Source organism: Tamandua tetradactyla, chromosome 1 (genome assembly GCF_023851605.1).
Source record: "Tamandua tetradactyla isolate mTamTet1 chromosome 1, mTamTet1.pri, whole genome shotgun sequence".
Classification (NCBI taxonomy): Eukaryota; Metazoa; Chordata; class Mammalia; order Pilosa; family Myrmecophagidae; genus Tamandua; species Tamandua tetradactyla.
Window position 1 is genome coordinate 23,193,382 of NC_135327.1, and position 18,042 is coordinate 23,211,423.

Here is an 18,042-nt window from a genome sequence, read left to right on the forward strand (position 1 = left end):
GGTCTCTCTAGGCCTGGACACATCCCACTGGTTCCAGCCCCCCAGGACACCCTGTGGGAGTGAGCACCTAGTCCTCCATCTGTCTTGAGCCGGTGCTCCTGAGCATCTGCTGTATACCAGAGTCAGCATGCACATTTGCATGGTGGCCGTGGGCGTGTTTGCACAGTAGCCATGGGCATATTTGCATGGCGGATGTAGGTGTGTTTGCATGGTGGGCGTGGGCGTTTCGCACGATGGGTTTGGGTATATTCACACAATGGGCATGGGGGTGCCTGAGCGGAGCATGCGAGGGGGAGGGTCTCTTGCACACCCTGCTTCGTGGGCAGGTGCCCAAGCATGTTCACCGAGACATAGTGGCAGCAACCTGGAATGGCAGAGACATTGTACTTTTTCACGTTAGTGTGTATCCATTGTCTTTCTACACGTGTGCTGGTGTGTTGGTCTGTCTTGTCTCCCTTGTAGACGGGAAGCCCCGAGCCGAGCTCCAGGAAGGTGATGGTCGGCGAGACTAGCCCAGCCTAACTTGGGGTCCTGGTCCTGCCCCAGGAGTGCTTCAGTCTGCACCCCTCACCGAGGAGGGGGGACTGATGTGTGCGGGAGTGGGGGCCAAGCATCAGGGACCCGGGAGGCTCGTAGCATAGAGGACTCAGTGCTGCGGCGGCAGCCGGAGGTCCTCCCCAATGCCAGTGTGACCTGCCGAGGCCCTCGCTCTCTCTGGGGCACAGTAACTCATTGTACATTTTTCGCCACTCCTGGGGCTCTGGCGATCAGTGACTCTTAAGTGACTCTAAATCTGTTGGCGGGACCCTGTGCCCCAGCCCCACAGCTGTGGCCTGAGCCTGCGGCCAGGTGCTCGCTGGGTCCTGGGCGTGCCTGCTGCAGGGTGAGAGGAGAAGCCATGCCGGGCAGCGGCCCCAGCGAAAGGATGACGTGGCCCGGGCCGGCCCTGCCCGCGGCCCCCCCAACCCGCCCTCTCTCCTCAGCCCCGGGGACACCACCCATCCCGCCCCTGACCCGGACCCGCAGCCTCATGGCCATGTCCCTGCCCGGGAGCCGACGGGCCTCTGCTGGATCCCGCAGGTGAGTCTCCCCCCGGCCCAGAACCTCGGCCTCACGGGGCAGGGGAGGGAGGGATGGCCTGTGCATCTCTGAGCAAGTTGTCGCCCCCGTTCCCCCCATCTTTAAAATGGGCTTGATAACAACTGAGCTCCTCCTGGCACTGTTTGTGGGCTCAGCTGGCACGGTGGACAGGAGGCTCTGAGGGCATGGCTGCCCGGCTCCGACGCCTGCTGCCCCCCTCTGGCTGGTTGTGCGGGTCTTCTTGACAACTTCTCGCCCCCGTGTGTCCCTCTTAATGTCCCCACTCATGTCGGCCCCTTCTTCTCCACCCCTGTCTCAGTCTCTGCGGGGGCCTCCCCCCTGGGCTTGAGGGAGCCCTGGAAGTTGCGGGTCCTGGGTAAGGACAGACAGGGCCCCCCCCCCCCGCCCCCTAGCCCTGCCACCACCACCAGTCTTGTCCCTGGGGAGCCAAGGGGACCAGCCTCCTCCTGGTTTTCCATCTTGATTTGCACTGTCTGTTCTGTCACCCCTGTCTGTGTATCCCCCTCTCCTACTTGCTTCTCTCCCCGGCGGTGACCCCGAAGCGGGGGCCCTTTGGGCCGTAGCGGCCTGGCGGTGTTCGCCCAGTGTCCGCAGCTGCCCACCAGCCAGAATGAGCCCCTGCCTCTTCTTCCTGCCTCCAGGCGCACCTCCCCACCCGTGAGCGTGCGGGATGCCTACGGCACCTCTTCCCTCAGCAGCAGCAGCAACTCGGGCTCCTGCAAGGGCAGTGACAGCAGCCCTACCCCCAGGTAACCAGCCCCCCACTCTGGGCTTGGGTGCCCTGGGGCAGGGGGTAGTGAGCAACCAGGGGTCCAGCTATCCCTGACTCCAGGGACATCTGGCAGCAAGGCGACCTTGAGCAGGGCACTCCTCTTGGAGCCTCGGGGGGCTGCTGTAGGGCGGGTGTGACAACACTCAGCTGCGGGTCAGCCATACTTGGCTGAAACCCAGACACCGGCCCTGAACAAGCCAGGCAGGATTTTCACAGCAGGAAGCCAGAGGTAGGGAGTATCCCCAAAGCCTCAGTGACCAGGCTCCTTCTTTCCGTCTGTTCTGTCATCCGTGGTATACGACTTTCATCCTCTCATTACAAGATGGCATCAGATCAGCAGCCCAGGAAGGAAAAAGAAAGGCCGGACACTGCCCTCAGAGGCTTGTTTTATCTGAGAAGGAACACCCTTCCTGGGAAATTCTGCCTACAATTTGCTGACCGGAACTGGGTCCTGGACCAACTCTGAGTGCTTGGGAGGCTTGGAGAGTTGGTACTTTCCCCAGGACAGTGCCACCCCCAAACAAATCGGGGTTCTCTTAGGAGAAGGCAAGAATAGATATTGGAAGACAGCTAGCACGAGCACCTTGCTTTTTCTCAGGGGACACGTTGAGAGTGGCAGAGGTGGAATTTATTTGGAAAGAGAGATGTGTTACAGACGTGGTAAACGCTGAGTTGTGGTCTCCAAGTATGGTGGACCAAGACTCAGAAAAGCAGGAGCGGAACAAGGGGACCTGTGGGTCCACAAAGACCAGGACGTAAGAGCAGTAACGGCGGGGCCTCAGCCTCTGTTCCCCAGCCCTGAATCCAAGGGGGAAGTAGGGGAGTGAGGAGGACAAACAGAATTGGATTCTGTCAGCTCCTGTCTCTGAGGCCTCATTTCCTTATGTAAAGTGGGGTTGAGAGCCCCGAGGCTGATGGCGAGCTGCTGTGTGTGCGGGCACGTGGCCGATGGCCGCTCCCTCATGGCGGCTGTGGTCCGACCTGTGGGCATGAGAAGGCCTGCAGCGTCCACGGTTGGAGCACGTCCTGGGAAGGCTTGTCCCGCCCCTTCCAGCGGAGACGCCGTCCTCTGTGTGAAATAATGTCACAGCCGCGGCCACGGCAGTTCTCGGAGTTTGCCCCTGAGATGCTCACGTGCATGGCCCAGGCCCCAGGGCCGCCACTGCAACCCCGGCCAGAGCGTAGAGCACTGAGCCAGAGTGATGAGTTAACCTGCATTTTTAAGTCTATATAAACGACCCCATCAGTAGGTTCCCATTGATAACGGATTTTTGTAGCGCAGCCCCTGGGTGCAGTGCCAGCCCTGAGGCAGGGAAGTGCACCCCTGGAAGGGTTTTCCTCCTGCACGCCATGCTGCCCCAGGCAAGCAGACCGCCCGCCGTGAATTATAGTGTATTGTCTCCTCAGACACCTGCCTGGCAATCCACACCAAACAGAGCTAATTACAAAAATGTATGAGCGCTAAATGTTATACTGGGGAAAAATACTCAGAAAAGCATTGGAAAAACCTTTCCTTTCTAATCCTGGATGTACTATTCATGGTCCCCCATTGCTACCACCTTCTTTTCTTTTTTCTTTCATAGTTTCTTTTTTTTACTACCACCTTCTTTTACTCGTCACAAATCTGTGTCCCTCTGGCCGATGTCCTCATTGGGTGCAAGGACATTGCCAGTCTGCTGCGGGGACCTCTTGCTGGCTGGCTTCTCTTTCGGATGGAGGATTCTTCAGGCCTACATAGGGTGCACAGCGGGGGAGCCCCCAGCTCCCAGCCCCCCACTCCTCTCTGCCTCCAGCCCAGCAGAAGACCAGCCTGCGTGCAATTAGGCTTTGAGTTCAACTCAGGGACCATGTGGTCAGTAGAGAGAAGAGTCATTTTTCCTTCTCTCCGTCAGACTGGTAGCTGGTGCTTCTATCCCCACGTTCTCCTCCAGAGGTTACAATTTACAAATATTTTTTCCTCAGTAGACATTAGCCGGCTTCCGCAGAACTTTTTAAGCTGGCTCCAACTAAGTGGGCCTTGCCTGGGCCTGTCTTTTCCAGGCTTATAAAATATGATTGTCCCAGGGGTGCAAGGGGCGCCCAGTGGTAGGATTCTCACCTGCCATGTGGAAGATCCGGGTTCAATTCCTGGCCCATGCACGTCCCCAAACAAACAGACAAATGAAGAAAACAAAGAAACATACAAAAATTCAACAAATGGTGCTGCAGTAAGGGGATACTTACGTGGAAAAAGAATGAAATGTGACCCCCACCGTACAGCTTACAAAAAAAAAAAAGGAAATATCACTGTCCTTCCTTAGACCTTGGGTCCCCCTCCCATCCCCTTAAGGAGCAGAGTTGGATGGCATCAAAGCCCCTAAGTCTCTGTGTGAGACTGTATGATCTTTAAGCTAAAGATCCAAAGAGGTTTCTTTATGAATGGAAGGCGTCGAGGTGGCTGAGCCATTGCCTGTGTAGGAACTGAGGTGCTCTCCTTCCCTGTAAACCTCCGAGGCCGAAGCCTTGGTGCTCCTTCTCCTCTGCTGGCACCTGACACTTACCCCCAGGTCCCCGAAGTGGGAATTCCTCCTCTTTGGTACTGGTGCCACCGGGGTGTGCTGCAGGACATGTGCTCCTGCCGTCTGTGCCGGGGAGCCTGTGGCTGCTAGGAGCAGTGCATGTGCAGCCTGCTGCCACCTCAGCTTCCACTTTAATGGGCAGTGCCAGAGTCAGCAGGTGTCATGTGTGTGCTCTTGGAGTGGGTGGCCATGTGAGCCCTCGAGCATGTGTGTGTACATGTGTGGACCATGCATCTGTGCAAATGTGTGCATTGCAGACCTGCTGTCTGCAAGAGCCCATGAGTGTGGCAGTGAGACAGTGGGGATGTGCAAGCATGAGTGTGTAGATGAGTGTGGGCTTGCAGGTGCATGCAAGCAGGGAACCAGCATGCTCAGATGTGTACTCCAAGTAAGTGTGCATGAATGTGGTGCACGCCCAGCCTACGGGAGGCTGGATGAGGGTGTGTCAGAGTGTTCATGCAGATGGCTGTACCGGCACACACCCGTGTGCTCTGTCCCTGGTGCCCAGCCTGGTCCTCGGGACAGCTCTAGGCTCTGAGAGCTCTCTGCTGTGGGCAAGAAAGCTTCTCCCCCCCAACCCCGGGAGATGTTTCCTCCTTTATAGGGGGAGGGGACAGGACGTCCTTGTCTGTCACAGACCCAGAGGCTGCTCTTGGACTTAGATGGCGGGGAGCATCCCTCCTGCCCCAGCCTCTATCCCCCAAACCCTTTTGTTGAGTTAGGAGACTGGCAACCTGGGTTCTGGGTTGCATCCCTGGGACCCTCAGTGGGACTTTAGGCAAGAGTTAACCTCTCGGGACCCAGTGGCCACCCCTGAAAGATGACAGCGGTCCTCACTCAGGGCTGCTGTGAGCCTTGACGGCAGTGGTGCCAGCAGAGCATGCACCGTGGGGCCAGCTGGTCTGTGTGCCCTGGAATGTGTCACCCGCCCTCAGCCGGAGGAGTTGTGTCCCATGTGGTGGGGAGGGCAGTGAGTTCACCGGCCGAGTTGGCTGAGAGAGAGAGAAAGGCCACATCCGAGCAACGAAAGAGGTTCTCAGGGGGTGACCCTTAGGCAGCCCCATCCCGACGCCTCAGGTCTTCAGTCTGCTCACTCGGAAGTGCTTTAACAAACCCACCTCCCAGAAGGGCGGGTATCCTCAAGTGGGGGCCTGGCGTGGCACTGTTTGGTGGCCGTGGGGTGAGGGTGGTGAGATGGAGGGGCCCTTTGCTCCCCGGGGCACCGGCGCCCGGGCCTCACCGGCCTCTTCCTGCCCCTCACGCGCGGCCCCTCCTGCAGGCGCGCCATGAAGTACACGCTGTGCAGCGACAACCACGGCATCAAGCCGCCCACCCCGGAGCAGTACCTGACCCCTCTGCAGCAGAAGGAGGTGTGCATCCGGCACCTGAAGGCGCGGCTGAAGGACACGCAGGACCGGCTCCAGGACCGGTGAGCAGGCGGCTGGGGCAGCCCTGGAGGGCCCCTGGGAGGGAGGCGCAGCTGGGGGCCTTCCAGGATCCAGACCACCCTCTCCTTCCCAGCAAGACGCCATTGAGCTGCTGCTCGAGCCCCGCACCTGCTGGGGACAGGCGGGGCTGGTTGCCACCTTGGGGGCCTGCGGATGTGCCTTCCGGTGTCACCATCGGCCTCTCTGGGCCACTGCTTATTCCCTGGCTCTTTTGCACGTCGGGGGTTGAAGCTCAGGGGGCTTTTCTCTGGCTTGCCTGTTGGATTGGTTTTCTAGGCTTGCTGGAATAAATTAGCACCAACTGAGGGGCTTAAAGCAAGAGAAACCTATTCTCTCTCAGTTCAGGAGGCCAGGACTCTGAAATCAGGGTACTTGGCAGGGTTGATTCCTTCTGGAGGCTCCGAGGAAGAATCTGTCCTGTCCCTCTCTCTCAGGTGTTTTTTTGTTTGTTTGTCTTGTTTTTTAAACTTTTTTATTGTAGAGTATAACATATATACAAAGCAAAGAAATAAAAAAGCAATAGTTTTCAAAGCAGTCTTTAACAAGTGGTGACAGGACAGATCCCAGACTTTGTCACGGGCTACCATACCATCCTCTCAGGTTTTTCCTTCTAGCTTCTCCAGAACATAGGAGGCTAGAAAGAATAAATATTTTTTTATCACCACAATCGGCATTCTTTCTTTTTTTAAAAAAAAATATATATATATATACAAAAAAGCAGTAAATTTCAATGCACAGTACCACAGTTAGTTGTAGAACATATTTCAGAATTTGACGTGGGTTACAATTCCACAATTTTAGGTTTTTACTTCCAGTTGCCCTAAGATACTGGAGACTAAAAGAGAAATCAATTTAATGATTCAGCATTCATATTCATTTGTTAAATTCTGTCTTCACTGTATAACTCCACTACCACTTTGATCTTTCCATCCCTCTCTTTAGGGGTGTTTGGGCTATGGCAATTCTAAATTTTTCATATTGGAAGGGTCTGTCACTAATATGGGGTAGGAAAATGGAACTGTCTGATGTTCTGGAGAGACTGGGCCCTCTAGGTTTCAGGACATATCTGGACCAGGGACCCATCTGGAGGTTGTATGTTGCTGGAAAGTTACTCTAGTACCTAGAACCCTTGTGGAATCTTATATATTGCCCTAGGTGTTCTTTAGGATTGGCCTGAATGGTCCTGGTTGGGGATTGGCAGGCCATGATAGGTAGCAAAGTCTAACTGAAGCTTGCGTAAGAGCAACCTCCAGAGTAGCCTCTTGACTCTATTTGAACTCTCTCTGCCACTGATGCCTTATTAGTTAGACTTCTTTTCCCTCTTTTGGTCAGGATGGAATTGTTGATCCTGTGGTGCCAGGGCCATGCTCATCTCTTGGAGTCATTTCCCACGTCTCCAGGGAGACTTTCACCCCTGGATGTCATGTCCTATGTAGGGCGGAGGGCAATGATTTCACTTACAGAGTTGGGCTTAGAGAGAGAGAGGCTACATCTGAGAAACAAAAGAGGTCCTCCAGAAGTAACTCTTAAGCACGACTGTAGGTAGTCTAAGCTTCTCCACTACCTACATAAGCTTCACAAGAGTAAGCCTCAAGATCAAGGGCATGGCCTATTGATTTGGGTGTCCCCAAAGTTTGACATGGTATCGGGGATTTCCTGATGGTAAAATGTAATAGTTCCATATATTTTCTCCCATACCTCAAAGGACATTGCCAATATTTTTTGATTATCTGCTTAATATACCCTAGGATGTATCCAGGCATTACAATAATCTATACAGAATTAAAGGACCTCGTTCTTATTCTGGGCTCCCTGTGTTTCAGTTGTTCAAATGAGCTATACAGTTAGGTTGAGTTAGATTATGTGCTACAGAAAATTTCAGTCCCAGACCAAATAAACATTTCTACCTTTGGTCTCAAAGAGTATGTGTGGTTCTAAAGTATAGGCATTGTCTTCCTTACCCCTGTGTCCTAAATTACTTTAACCCCAACCTGATTGGCTTCATTCTTATCTCTAAATATCAGGTTTTATATATATAAAGAGCCTCTTGAAATCTAGAAATAATAATTACCACTCCAGACTAAATATGTCTGCTCTAAAAACTTACAATCTAGGCTCCTGTTTTCTTATAAGCATTTTCTAAAGGTGATCATACCGTTGTTGTTCTTTTGTTTCTGCTTGTTTTGTCTCACAAAATGTCCCACATGTTCGTTCACATCGTTGCATGCCTCATGACTTCGTTCCTTTTTCGTAGCAGCACAACCTTCGTTCATAAGTATACACCATCGTTTGCCAGTCGACTTCTCCGTCAGTGCATCCTTCAGCCACCTGCATCCATCGGGCAACATGTAGAGGGCCCAAAGTGCACAGTCCATCAACATTCTCAGTTTTAGATAATTTCATTGTTCCCAAGAGGAAGAAAACTAATAAACACACCCTCATCAAACAGGAAATCTAAACCTCCTCTTAACTCTTGTCCCTGCCCCTATTATTTAACCCTTGTGTTGCTGTGGTAGTGCTGATGGTTTCCTTTTAAACATAGCTCATAGCATGCAATAGCAGTCTTCCCCTTGTACCCTGGACTTAAACACTCTTTGTACACGAATCATACTTTGAAGTAGTTCTTGCAAGAACTCATCTATATTTCTAGTGTTCATCAGTGAGACACATAGGTCTATACAACCCCTTTCAATCTTGTTTACCTTCAGTATGTCTCTCTCAGCTTCTGGTGGCGGCCAGCAGTCCTTGATGTCCCTTGGCTTGTAGCTGCAGCATCCAGTCCCTGACGCTGTGATCACACGGCCTTCTTTCCTCTCTGTCCGTGTCCCTCCAATTTGCCCCTTTCTTATAAGGACACCAGGTATTGGATTTAGGGCCTACCCTAACCCATTAGGACCTTATCATAACTTGATTATATCTGTCAAGACCCTATTTCTTTTTTTTTGTATGGGCAGGCACTGGGAATCGAACCTGGTTCTCCGGGATGGCAGGCGAGAACTCTGCCACTGAGCCACCCTGGCCCACACAAGACCCTATTTCTATTGAATCATGCCCCAATATATGCCAGAATAATCTGGGTAGAAAGTAAAAAATATATTTGCAAAGTCCCTTTGAGGGACTGGGGAAAAATGTGGAGTCTTAAACTTCCTCACCTGGGGAATTCCTGATATTCTCACAAGCATTGGGGACTATCAAATTAATAGGCCAAGCCCTCGATCTTGGGGCTTGCCCTTAAGAAACTTACTCCTGCAAAGGAGAAGCTAAACCTACTTATAATTATGCCTCAGAGTCACCCCCAGAGAACCTCTTTTGTTGCTCAGCTGTGGCCTCTCTAAGTCAACTCAGAAGGTGAACTCACTGTCCTCCCCACTACATGGGACATGACTCCCAGGGTGTAAATCTCCCTTGCAACATGGGACATGACTCTTGGGGATGAGCCTGGCCCTGGCATCGTGGGATTGAGAAAGACTTCTTGACCAAAAGGGGGAAGAGAAATGAAACAAAATAAAGTTTCAGTAGCTGAGAGATTTCAAATTGAGTCGAGAGGTCACTCTGGAGGTTATTCTTATGCAGTATATAGATATCCCTTTTTAGTGTTTAGGGTATTATACATAGCTAGAAAGAGATACCTAAAATTGTTGACCTGTAAACTAGTAAATTGCCTTGATTGTTGAAGATGATCATATAAGTACATAGCTTTTAAGTTATGACTGTGTGATTATGAAAACCTTGTGACTGACACTCCCTTTATCCAGTGTATAGACAGTGTATGAATAAGAAAACAAGGACAAAAATTAAATAAATAATGGGGGGTGTTAAGTAGTTAAAAAAAAAAAAAAGACCTAACAAGGTCACGGTCACAGGTATCAGGGGTTAGGACTTGAACATTCCTTTTTGAAGGGCACTGTTCAACCCACTACACGTGTCTCTGTGGAGAGAGACAGCCATCGCTCCCTCCCTTGTGTCCTCGTGGCGGGGTCACGGGGGTGTTGGTCCACCAGTTCAGGCCCCAGAGGCCTCGCTCTTCCACTCCCCGCGTCTAGATCAGGAGCACTGCTCTGGGCTCCTCCCCGGCCCAGGGGTCTCCCAGGAGCACCCAGCCCTGCCTGAGCCCTCCCTTTCAGTACCTGGAGGGGCTCAGTCCTGACCACCCCCCACCCCCCACCCAAGCCTCCGCCTTTCCAGGCTGAGGGCTTCATTTTTCAGATGAAAGCTTCGGGGCCACCCTCCGATTTCTTCCTTGCTGCCAGCCGTCCCTCTCCCAGCTGTGTCGGTTCGGACGTGCAGCCCCTGTGGGCTGGTCAGGTGCCGTGGGAGGAGCTGCGGGGCAGGGCAGCCGCCAGAGCCACGTCTTTCCTGAGCTCTCCCAAGTGGCCAGTTCAATTTTGTTGTGGTTTTGAACTGAGGGAGGTTACGGTGGCATTGTGGGCACCTCACTGTCCTTCTTGCTGGGATTTCTACTCGTGTTTCCAATTTCCTTCCTGGCAATGCCGCGCCTGCCGTCCAACTCCCTGGCTGCCCTTCTGCCTGCTCTCTCGTGGGCACCGTGGCAGCTCCTTACTTTGCTAGACTTGAATATCTGCATCGTCACGCTCCTCACATTCTGTCCCTGCAGTCTGGTGCCTGCCATTCCCACGGCGGGCTGCGTCCTCGTAGCGGTGCTGGGCTTTCCACCGCCACGTGTCGTGTGCTGGGTCTGCTGCCCGGGTGGCCCGTTCCCCTGTCCAGCCTCCTTGGCAGACTCGTCCTTCAAGATCCACTTCAAATGCAGCCCATTGCCTGCAGCTCTCTGTTGTTCCCTCCTCTTCAAGTGGACCTTATGCTGAGGGTTAGGCGGTCAACCCATCACGCCCCCTGTACTAGGGTTCTCTAGAGAAACAGAACCAACAGGAGAGATCTGTAAACCTGAGATTTAGACAGGTGTATCACACAACCGTGGGGAATGGAAGAGTCCAAGATCCGGAGGGCAGGCTGTGAAGTTGGAGGCGCCAATGAAGGGTCTGGACAGACTCCACAGGAGAGGCTCGCTGGGTGAAGAAGCAGTGAAAGTCTCTCTTCTTCTTAAAAGCCTTCACTGATTGGATTATCTCGTTGTGGGAGGCGCGTCTTAGTTGATTGCAGATGTAATCAGCCACAGCTGCAATCAACAGACTGATGATTTAATATACCAGCTGTGCTGGTTTGAAAGGATGTATGTCCCCTAGAAAAGCCATGTTTTAATCTAAATCCCATTTCATAAAGGCAGAATAATCCCTATTCAATACTGTATGTTTGAAACTGTAATCAGATCATCTCCCTGGGGATGTGATTTAATCAATAGTGGTTGTTAAGCTGGATTAGGTGACGACATGTCTCCACTGATTTGAAGCCTTGATTAGTTTCTGGAGTTCTATAAAAGAGAAAACATTTTGGAGAATAAGAGATTCAGAGAGAGATCAGAACAGAACGACATAGCCACGAGAAGCAGAGTCCACCAGCCAGTGACCTTTGGAGATGAAGAAGGAAAATGCTTCCCAGGAAGCTTCATGAAACTGGAAGCCAGGACAGAAAGCTAGCAGATGATTCCATGTTTGCCGCATGCCCTTCCAGATGAGGGAGAAACTATGACTGTGTTCACCATGTGCCTTCTTACTTGAGAGAGAAACCCTGAACGTCATCGGCCTTCTTGAACCAAGGTATTTTTCCCTGGATGGATGCCTTTGATTGGACATTTCTATAGACTTGTTGTAATTGGGACATTTTCTCAGCCTTAGAACTGTAAACTAGCAACATATTAAATTCCCCCTTTTAAAAGCCATTTTGATTGTGATATATTGCATTCCAGCAGCTAGCAAACTAGACCACCAGCCTTCTAGTTTATCAACTCACCAGGAGATACTCTTGCAGCAACAGTCAGGCCAGTGCTTGCCTGACCGGATACCTGGGCATCATCACTTGGCCAGGTTGACACCAGAACCTAACCATCACACCCCCTACTCCCTACAGCCCCCACCCCGAAACCCACCAACTGCCAAGTTCAGAGCCAGGGAGAGAGACACACAGCAGTTAAATAGATCAGTTTTAATACTACTAAAGCTCTACTGGGGGATGTCGTCATAAGTGTGCATGACCAAATGGACTCATTATCCTGCAGCCCACCCACACATGGACGGGGCTGGGAAGCCAAAGTTCCCTGGGGACTGACCTGCTCCAAGGAAAGAGGAGCAGGGACCAGCTCAGCTGTGCATGCCCAGTTCCTTCTTCTTCCCAGAGCAAAGTATGAGTGAGGAGTGGGGAGAGAGGCCAGGAGGGTCCCTCTAGAGTGAGCCCCCCGAGAACAAATGACCCCCCCAGTATACATCCCATTGTATCTGCTGGCACATCTGTTCTCGCCTCTCTTTGCGGCTCTGATTGGCTTCTGCCACCCATGTCCGTTGCTGCATGGTTTCTCTGGGGTGGTTAGTGCCTTCCAGAGGAGGCCACTGCAGCCCCCCACCCCGGCCCTGTCTCCTAAGCATGTGGTATAATGCAAGTCCTGGACTGATTTCCTGAATTAAATTTCAAATCTGACTTTTGAAAATCTATGGTGCTTGATCTGGGGCGGTCGCTCTGCTGGGCTTCTAACTCTAAGGTTGACAGTCATGTCATTCCTAGCTTTTATTGACATGAGTGCAGGGTGTGAGCTGAGTGGCTACATGTGGGCTATGAGAAGCCTGTTGGAGGTGGGAATTCCTAAAGCAAGATTTAAATCCAATGGATGATTTTCTTCCTTTCTCAGAACTTTCAGTTGGTTGCTGTTCAGTCTTGCCTTGGTTTTACCTCTGCCTTGACAGTGTATTTTTCTAGCTGTCCTCCCTCTCCTTCCCCCATATCTCTGCACCCTCTTTCCCCGACCCCCCACTCCACATCACCCAGATTCGTCTGTGACTTTAAAAAGCCTGAACGTTTCTGGACAAGAGTCTTCTGATTGTCCTGTTTGCCTGGTGCTTCTATCTCCTCTGGGGATTAGCTCTGTGCCTTTTGCATCCATCTTTTCAGCCTTTCCTCTTTATAGTAGGCACAGAGAAGTACCTTCTACCCTGGATAAAAGAGAGCCACCCTGTTCTCATCACTCTCCTCTGATTTACCTGCCAGTTCCCCACCCATTGCTTGAGGGAAGAGGTAAACTCATCAGCCCGCTCCCACCCCCTCCCCCCTGGCCTCCTCTCCCCCTGCCCTCCCATAAGGACGGAGCACCCCACTGCCTCTTCCCTAGGGATATCTGGCCACACACCTCTCCATTTAAAATGTTCACAACCTGCTGCAGTAGGAGGCCACGGCCCTTTCTACAAAGCAGGTATTTTTGTTTCTGTTGTTTTATGGTAAGATCTTAAAACAGAGTCTGGGGTTTCCATAGCAGTAGCATTTATACACTGGGAATCTTTGTTATCTGTTCTCTTCTCTGGATGATGGATTGACATGTTAAAAGTGAAATGCATTTCGGCCTCTGGGGTTGGGAGTGGGAAACATGGGTGACGTCTCCTTCTGACAGTTCTTTTGCCCAGGCGGAGTCTCTCCTGTGATGGCTGGTCCCTGTCCCCACTCCCTGTGGAAGTAAACGAGGGACTCGGCGGGTGCCCTGGGCTGAAGGGACCAGGCCCCGAGCCCTGCCCTTCGTTTCCTGGCTCCCAGCCGCAGCAGCACCTGGCTCTGTCCCCTCCTCCTGTCCCCGGGCCCCTCCTGGGTGGCGGCCGACAGGCCAGGCAGGCAGGCAGGCGGTGAGTGTGTGTCTGTCGGTCTGCCCGCAGGGACACCGAGATTGACGACCTGAAGACGCAGCTGTCGCGCATGCAGGAGGACTGGATCGAGGAGGAGTGCCACCGCGTGGAGGCGCAGCTGGCCCTGAAGGAGGCTCGCAAGGAGATCAAGCAGCTCAAGCAGGTCATCGACACTGTCAAGAACAACCTCATCGACAAGGACAAGGGGCTGCAGAAGTACTTTGTGGACATCAATATCCAGAACAGGAAGCTGGAGACGCTGCTGCACAGCATGGAGGTAGCCCAGAATGGCGCCACCAAGGAGGATGGCACCGGGGGCTCGGGCGGTGGGTCTCCTGCCCGCTCCCTCACCCGCAGCTCCACCTACACCAAGCTGAGCGACCCGGCCGTCTGCGGCGACCGCCCGCCTGGTGACCCCTCCAGCGCCTCGGCTGAGGACGGGGCCGACAGCGGCTTTGTGGTGGCCGATGACACCATGAGCCGGACGGATGTGCTGGAAGCCAGCAGCCTGCTGTCATCGGGGGTGGACTGCGGCCTCGATGAGGCCTCCCTGCACAGCTCCTTCAGCCTGGGCCCCCGCTTCCCTGCCAGCAGTACCTCCGAGAAGCTGCTGTGTGGCATGGAGGCCGGCGTGCAGGCCAGCTGCATGCAGGAACAGGCCATCCAGACGGACTTTGCCCAGTACCAGCCCGACCTGGACACCATCCTGGAGAAGGTGACCACGGCCCAGGTCTGCGGGACAGACCCCGAGTCAGGGGACATGCGCCTGGAGCCGGGGCCCTGGGACCCCAACTCGGCAGTGGTGGTGACGGTGGGTGACGAGTTCGAGGCCCTGGAGCCCGTCACCCGCGGCCCAGCCCCGCACCGACCTGGTGCCGGCCCCAACCCCGGCCCGTCGGTGAGCGTGGCCTGCCCCGTGGAAGAGGAGGAGGAGGCACCCGTGGCCGAGAAGGAGCCCAAGAGTTACTGGAGCCGCCACTACATCGTGGATCTGCTGGCCGTGGTGGTGCCGGCCGTGCCCACGGTGGCCTGGCTCTGCCGCTCGCAGCGGCGCCAGGGCCAGCCCGTCTACAACATCAGCTCCCTGCTGCGGGGCTGCTGCACCGTGGCCTTGCACTCCATCCGCAGGATCAGCTGCCGCGCGCTCAGCCAGCAGCGCCCGGGCGGGCCGGGCGGCGGCTCCCAGCTCTGACCACCCGGCCAGCGGCTCTGGCGGCCTGACCACTGATTGTAGGGGTGCCGCTCTCCCGCTCACACATCCCCGGGGGCATCATCTTATTTATTTCATTTTGAGTTGGGTGGTGTGTTTTCAGGGTTTTTTTTTTTTTTTTCTGGGGGCCAGGGGTGGAGTTGGGGGAAAGGCATCCCACAGCTTTGACAGGAGGAATCAGAGGGAGCCCACAGGCAGGAAGGCACGCTGGTTGGACAGATGGCAGACAGGGAAAGTAGGGGGCACCCCTACCCCAGCCCTCTGCCCACCTGGCCCCTCAGACAGGGAAGACCCTGCTCAGGAAGTGGCTGGCTGTTCGCATCCGGGGAGGCTGCCCTCGAGCTGCCTGTCAGTGCCCCCGCCCCATCCTGCACTCAGCCCTGGCTCACCGCATCCAGCCCTTCTGCCCCCTGCCAGCCCTTGCCCTCAGCCCAGTCTCCTGGGCCAGTATTAGCTCCTCAGCTGGCGGGAGCACGGCTCAGGGTGCAGGCAGCTGAGCTGAGGACTCAGCGCAGGGTTTGGACCCGCTGGGCTTGGGCTGGAGCTCCAGCCTCTCCCGGCTGCTCTGAGTGTCAGGACTCAGAACAGTCAAGGCCACAGGCCGGGGGAAGGGCAGTGACAGGGCAAGTGGTGGCCGAGGGCTGGGTTGGTTCTGTGTTGTCTATTCAGTCCGGGCTTTCCCCATAATCCATTTTCCTCTTGGCGCTTCGGGGACTGTCAGCTCATCCTTCCTGTGAGAGAGCGAAGCCAGGCCAGCTCTGGCTGGGGTGGGGAGTGTTCATATGAGCCCAGGTCTGGGCTGGACAATCGGCCAGTCCCAGGACAGGGACAGGGACCGGGACCCCTCCAGCCTTTCCAGACGAGGTCCCCACAGTCTGAAAGGTGAGGAATCCTCAGCTTGTTTGAAAAGCCAGAGGCCATAACTGCCCCTGGCGCTTGCTGGAAGCTTCTCTGGGGGCCTCGGGCCCAACTTCTGCTTTGCACTATATTCACTTTGGGGCTTGGTTCTCACCCATCCCAGGACTCCAGTGACGTGGTCACTTGCTTTACGGGCAAGGGTTCCCAAATCTCAGGCCATCATGCCTCTGTGGGGGAATTTCGGCAGGATGAATTACAAATGGGATCTTGAAACCGTGATGTTTGTCCAGGCCAAAGCAGGGTGCCCTGGGATGCATTTCCCAGGAGATGGCAGGTGGGTGGGAGACCTGCAGCCTTGTCCGGCTCCCAGTCCAGCCTCAGGCTGCTTGGGAAGGTTCACTGTCACCACCTCCTACCCCAAGACCACACCGGGGTCCTTCAGCAAAGCGGCTGACATTGTAAGTTTACCATTCTTATTTTATAAAGAGAACCGGCTCCCTTCCCCTCGGGGTTATGTCCATCTGGCCATTCCCCCACTTCTCAGAGGCCAAGGCTCCACATCTGGGTGGGGAGTGGGACCCTGCACCTCACCCCTCAGGCAGTGGGCCACCCTGTGCTCCTGCCAAGGTTGCTTGCCGCCCACCCCTGCTGCTCCACCAGGCCTTGCCTGACGGTCGGGGTCTGCCTCCCCTCTGCGCCCTCCTGCTCTGGGGTGAGGGGGGGCCTCCTGCATGCACTGGAAGTGGGCAGCCAGCCCAGCCATCGGGGCAGAGAGCTCCCCTCCGCCACGTGCTTGTGCCTCCAAAGCTCCCCGCTGCAGCCAGCAGCCCCGACCAGCTGAACCTGACCCAAAGGCTGGGCTGCCCCCAGGACACTGGGGTCGGGGCATGGAGGGGGCAGCGGACAAAATCCAATCCAAAGCCAAGCCAGACTCAGCCTCCTGGGCCGTGTACTCATGGAGCTGCGTAGTGTCTCAGATCTTCACAGCTTTGCCGAGAAAATAAATGTACTACTGTATCTGGTGACATAAAATCTATATCTTTCCACCATTGAGAGTCAATCGAGCCACGTAGCCCCTCTGCTCCTGTCTGCGTCTTGCTGTCCTATGGCCTTCCTGTGTGTCTTGTGTTTTGGCGGACGTGGTCAGGGCTGGGCCGGGGTCCCCTCTGTCCCTGCTGTGGAGAAGCTCCTCGTGGAGGACTGTGGTTGGGTCGAGGCCCAGGGAGGAGGTTAGTGGGGGGCGGCTGCCGCCCCCTCTCCTGCCCTGGCCCGAGACCTGCCTGTGGGGACCACCAGGAGCCCCAGCCCACAGCGCTGAGGATCTTTCTTTTGGAGGGTCTGGGGGGGTGAGGCGGGGGGGCGTTGGATGGCTTCACTTCATCTCATCAGTGCAGGGGGCCCTTTACCACCCCAACCCTGGGACGGACCTGGTCCCGGGCCAGCCCCTGTGTGGTTGTGTGTGTGCTCAGAATCCTGCATCTATGCAAAGGGAGCACCGAGCCAGGGGCTCCGGGTGGCAGGGGCGTGGCTGGCCTGCGGGCTCAGGCCCCAAGCCCTGACTATGCAAGGGCCCTGAACGTGGGGCTGGGAGGTGAGGCCTGAGCCCTTGGGGCCTCCCTTTGGGAGTGCTCATCCTCCAAAGCTCCCCCTTCCCTTCCTGGTTAGTACTTCCTCCTTTGAGCTATGACATTTCCTTCCTGCTCTGGGCTTCTGGAGCAGATATCTTTGGGATTCCTCTGCCACCCCAGTCTCCAGCTGGAGCTGATTAAGGCCTGAGGGACCTTCTGGAACTGCTGGGCCCTTGGGTCAGGAGGCTGGAAGCAGCTTCTTGGTCTAGGACCTGGGGCTGGAGGGGCCTGGCTGCCTCGCTGGTCTAGGTTCGGGCAGGAATTGGAGTCTCGGGCCGGGCCTCGAGAGGAGTCTATTCCAGTCATGGCGCAAGGGGATCACGTAGCTTTTCCCTAGAACGCCCTTCCCAACTGCCACGCGCACAGAGGTATCCGATAGCACCTTGGAGAGGGGTGGGGCCAATTACAAGGTCCCAGCACCAGCTGAGGTGCCTCTGCCCAGGGAACTCACGACCACCACCCCTTCTGATCCAGGGGGATAATGCAAACAAGTCACACTATATTCTGATACAAGGGCCATCCCCTTGTCTGCAAATTCATGGGGATCTGGGAAGGGGGAGGGTGGGGAGTCTTCACTCTTGTCTCCTTTGTCCTTTTGTTCAGACAGAGTTGTACCGGCAGCAGACAGCTCTGAATTAAAGCATGAAAACACAGCAAGACCCTTGGCCTGCTTTTCTTGTATTGTGTCTTTCTTATGACATGGACAGTTTGGGTGGGGAGAGCTGAAACTT

At 54.8% G+C, this 18,042-nt stretch overlaps 1 protein-coding gene across 3 annotated transcripts in view; it reads left to right on the forward strand.

Annotated features, from left to right (window-relative positions):
- SNPH (syntaphilin) overlaps positions 1-17,888 on the forward strand; it is a 41,148-nt gene extending 23,260 nt beyond the window's left edge. The window contains exons 3-6 of one of the 3 annotated variants that reach the window (XM_077112182.1): positions 984-1,080; positions 1,743-1,850; positions 5,711-5,860; positions 13,646-17,888. In XM_077112182.1, the coding sequence (XP_076968297.1) occupies positions 1,031-1,080; positions 1,743-1,850; positions 5,711-5,860; positions 13,646-14,807 (1,470 nt within the window). In that variant the 5' untranslated portion in view covers positions 984-1,030 and the 3' untranslated portion in view covers positions 14,808-17,888. Of the gene's footprint in view, positions 1-898; positions 1,081-1,742; positions 1,851-5,710; positions 5,861-13,645 lie in introns of those variants that run through there. The other 2 variants (XM_077112169.1, XM_077112176.1) reach the window with 2 other exon arrangements.
- The last annotated feature ends 154 nt before the right edge of the window (positions 17,889-18,042 follow it).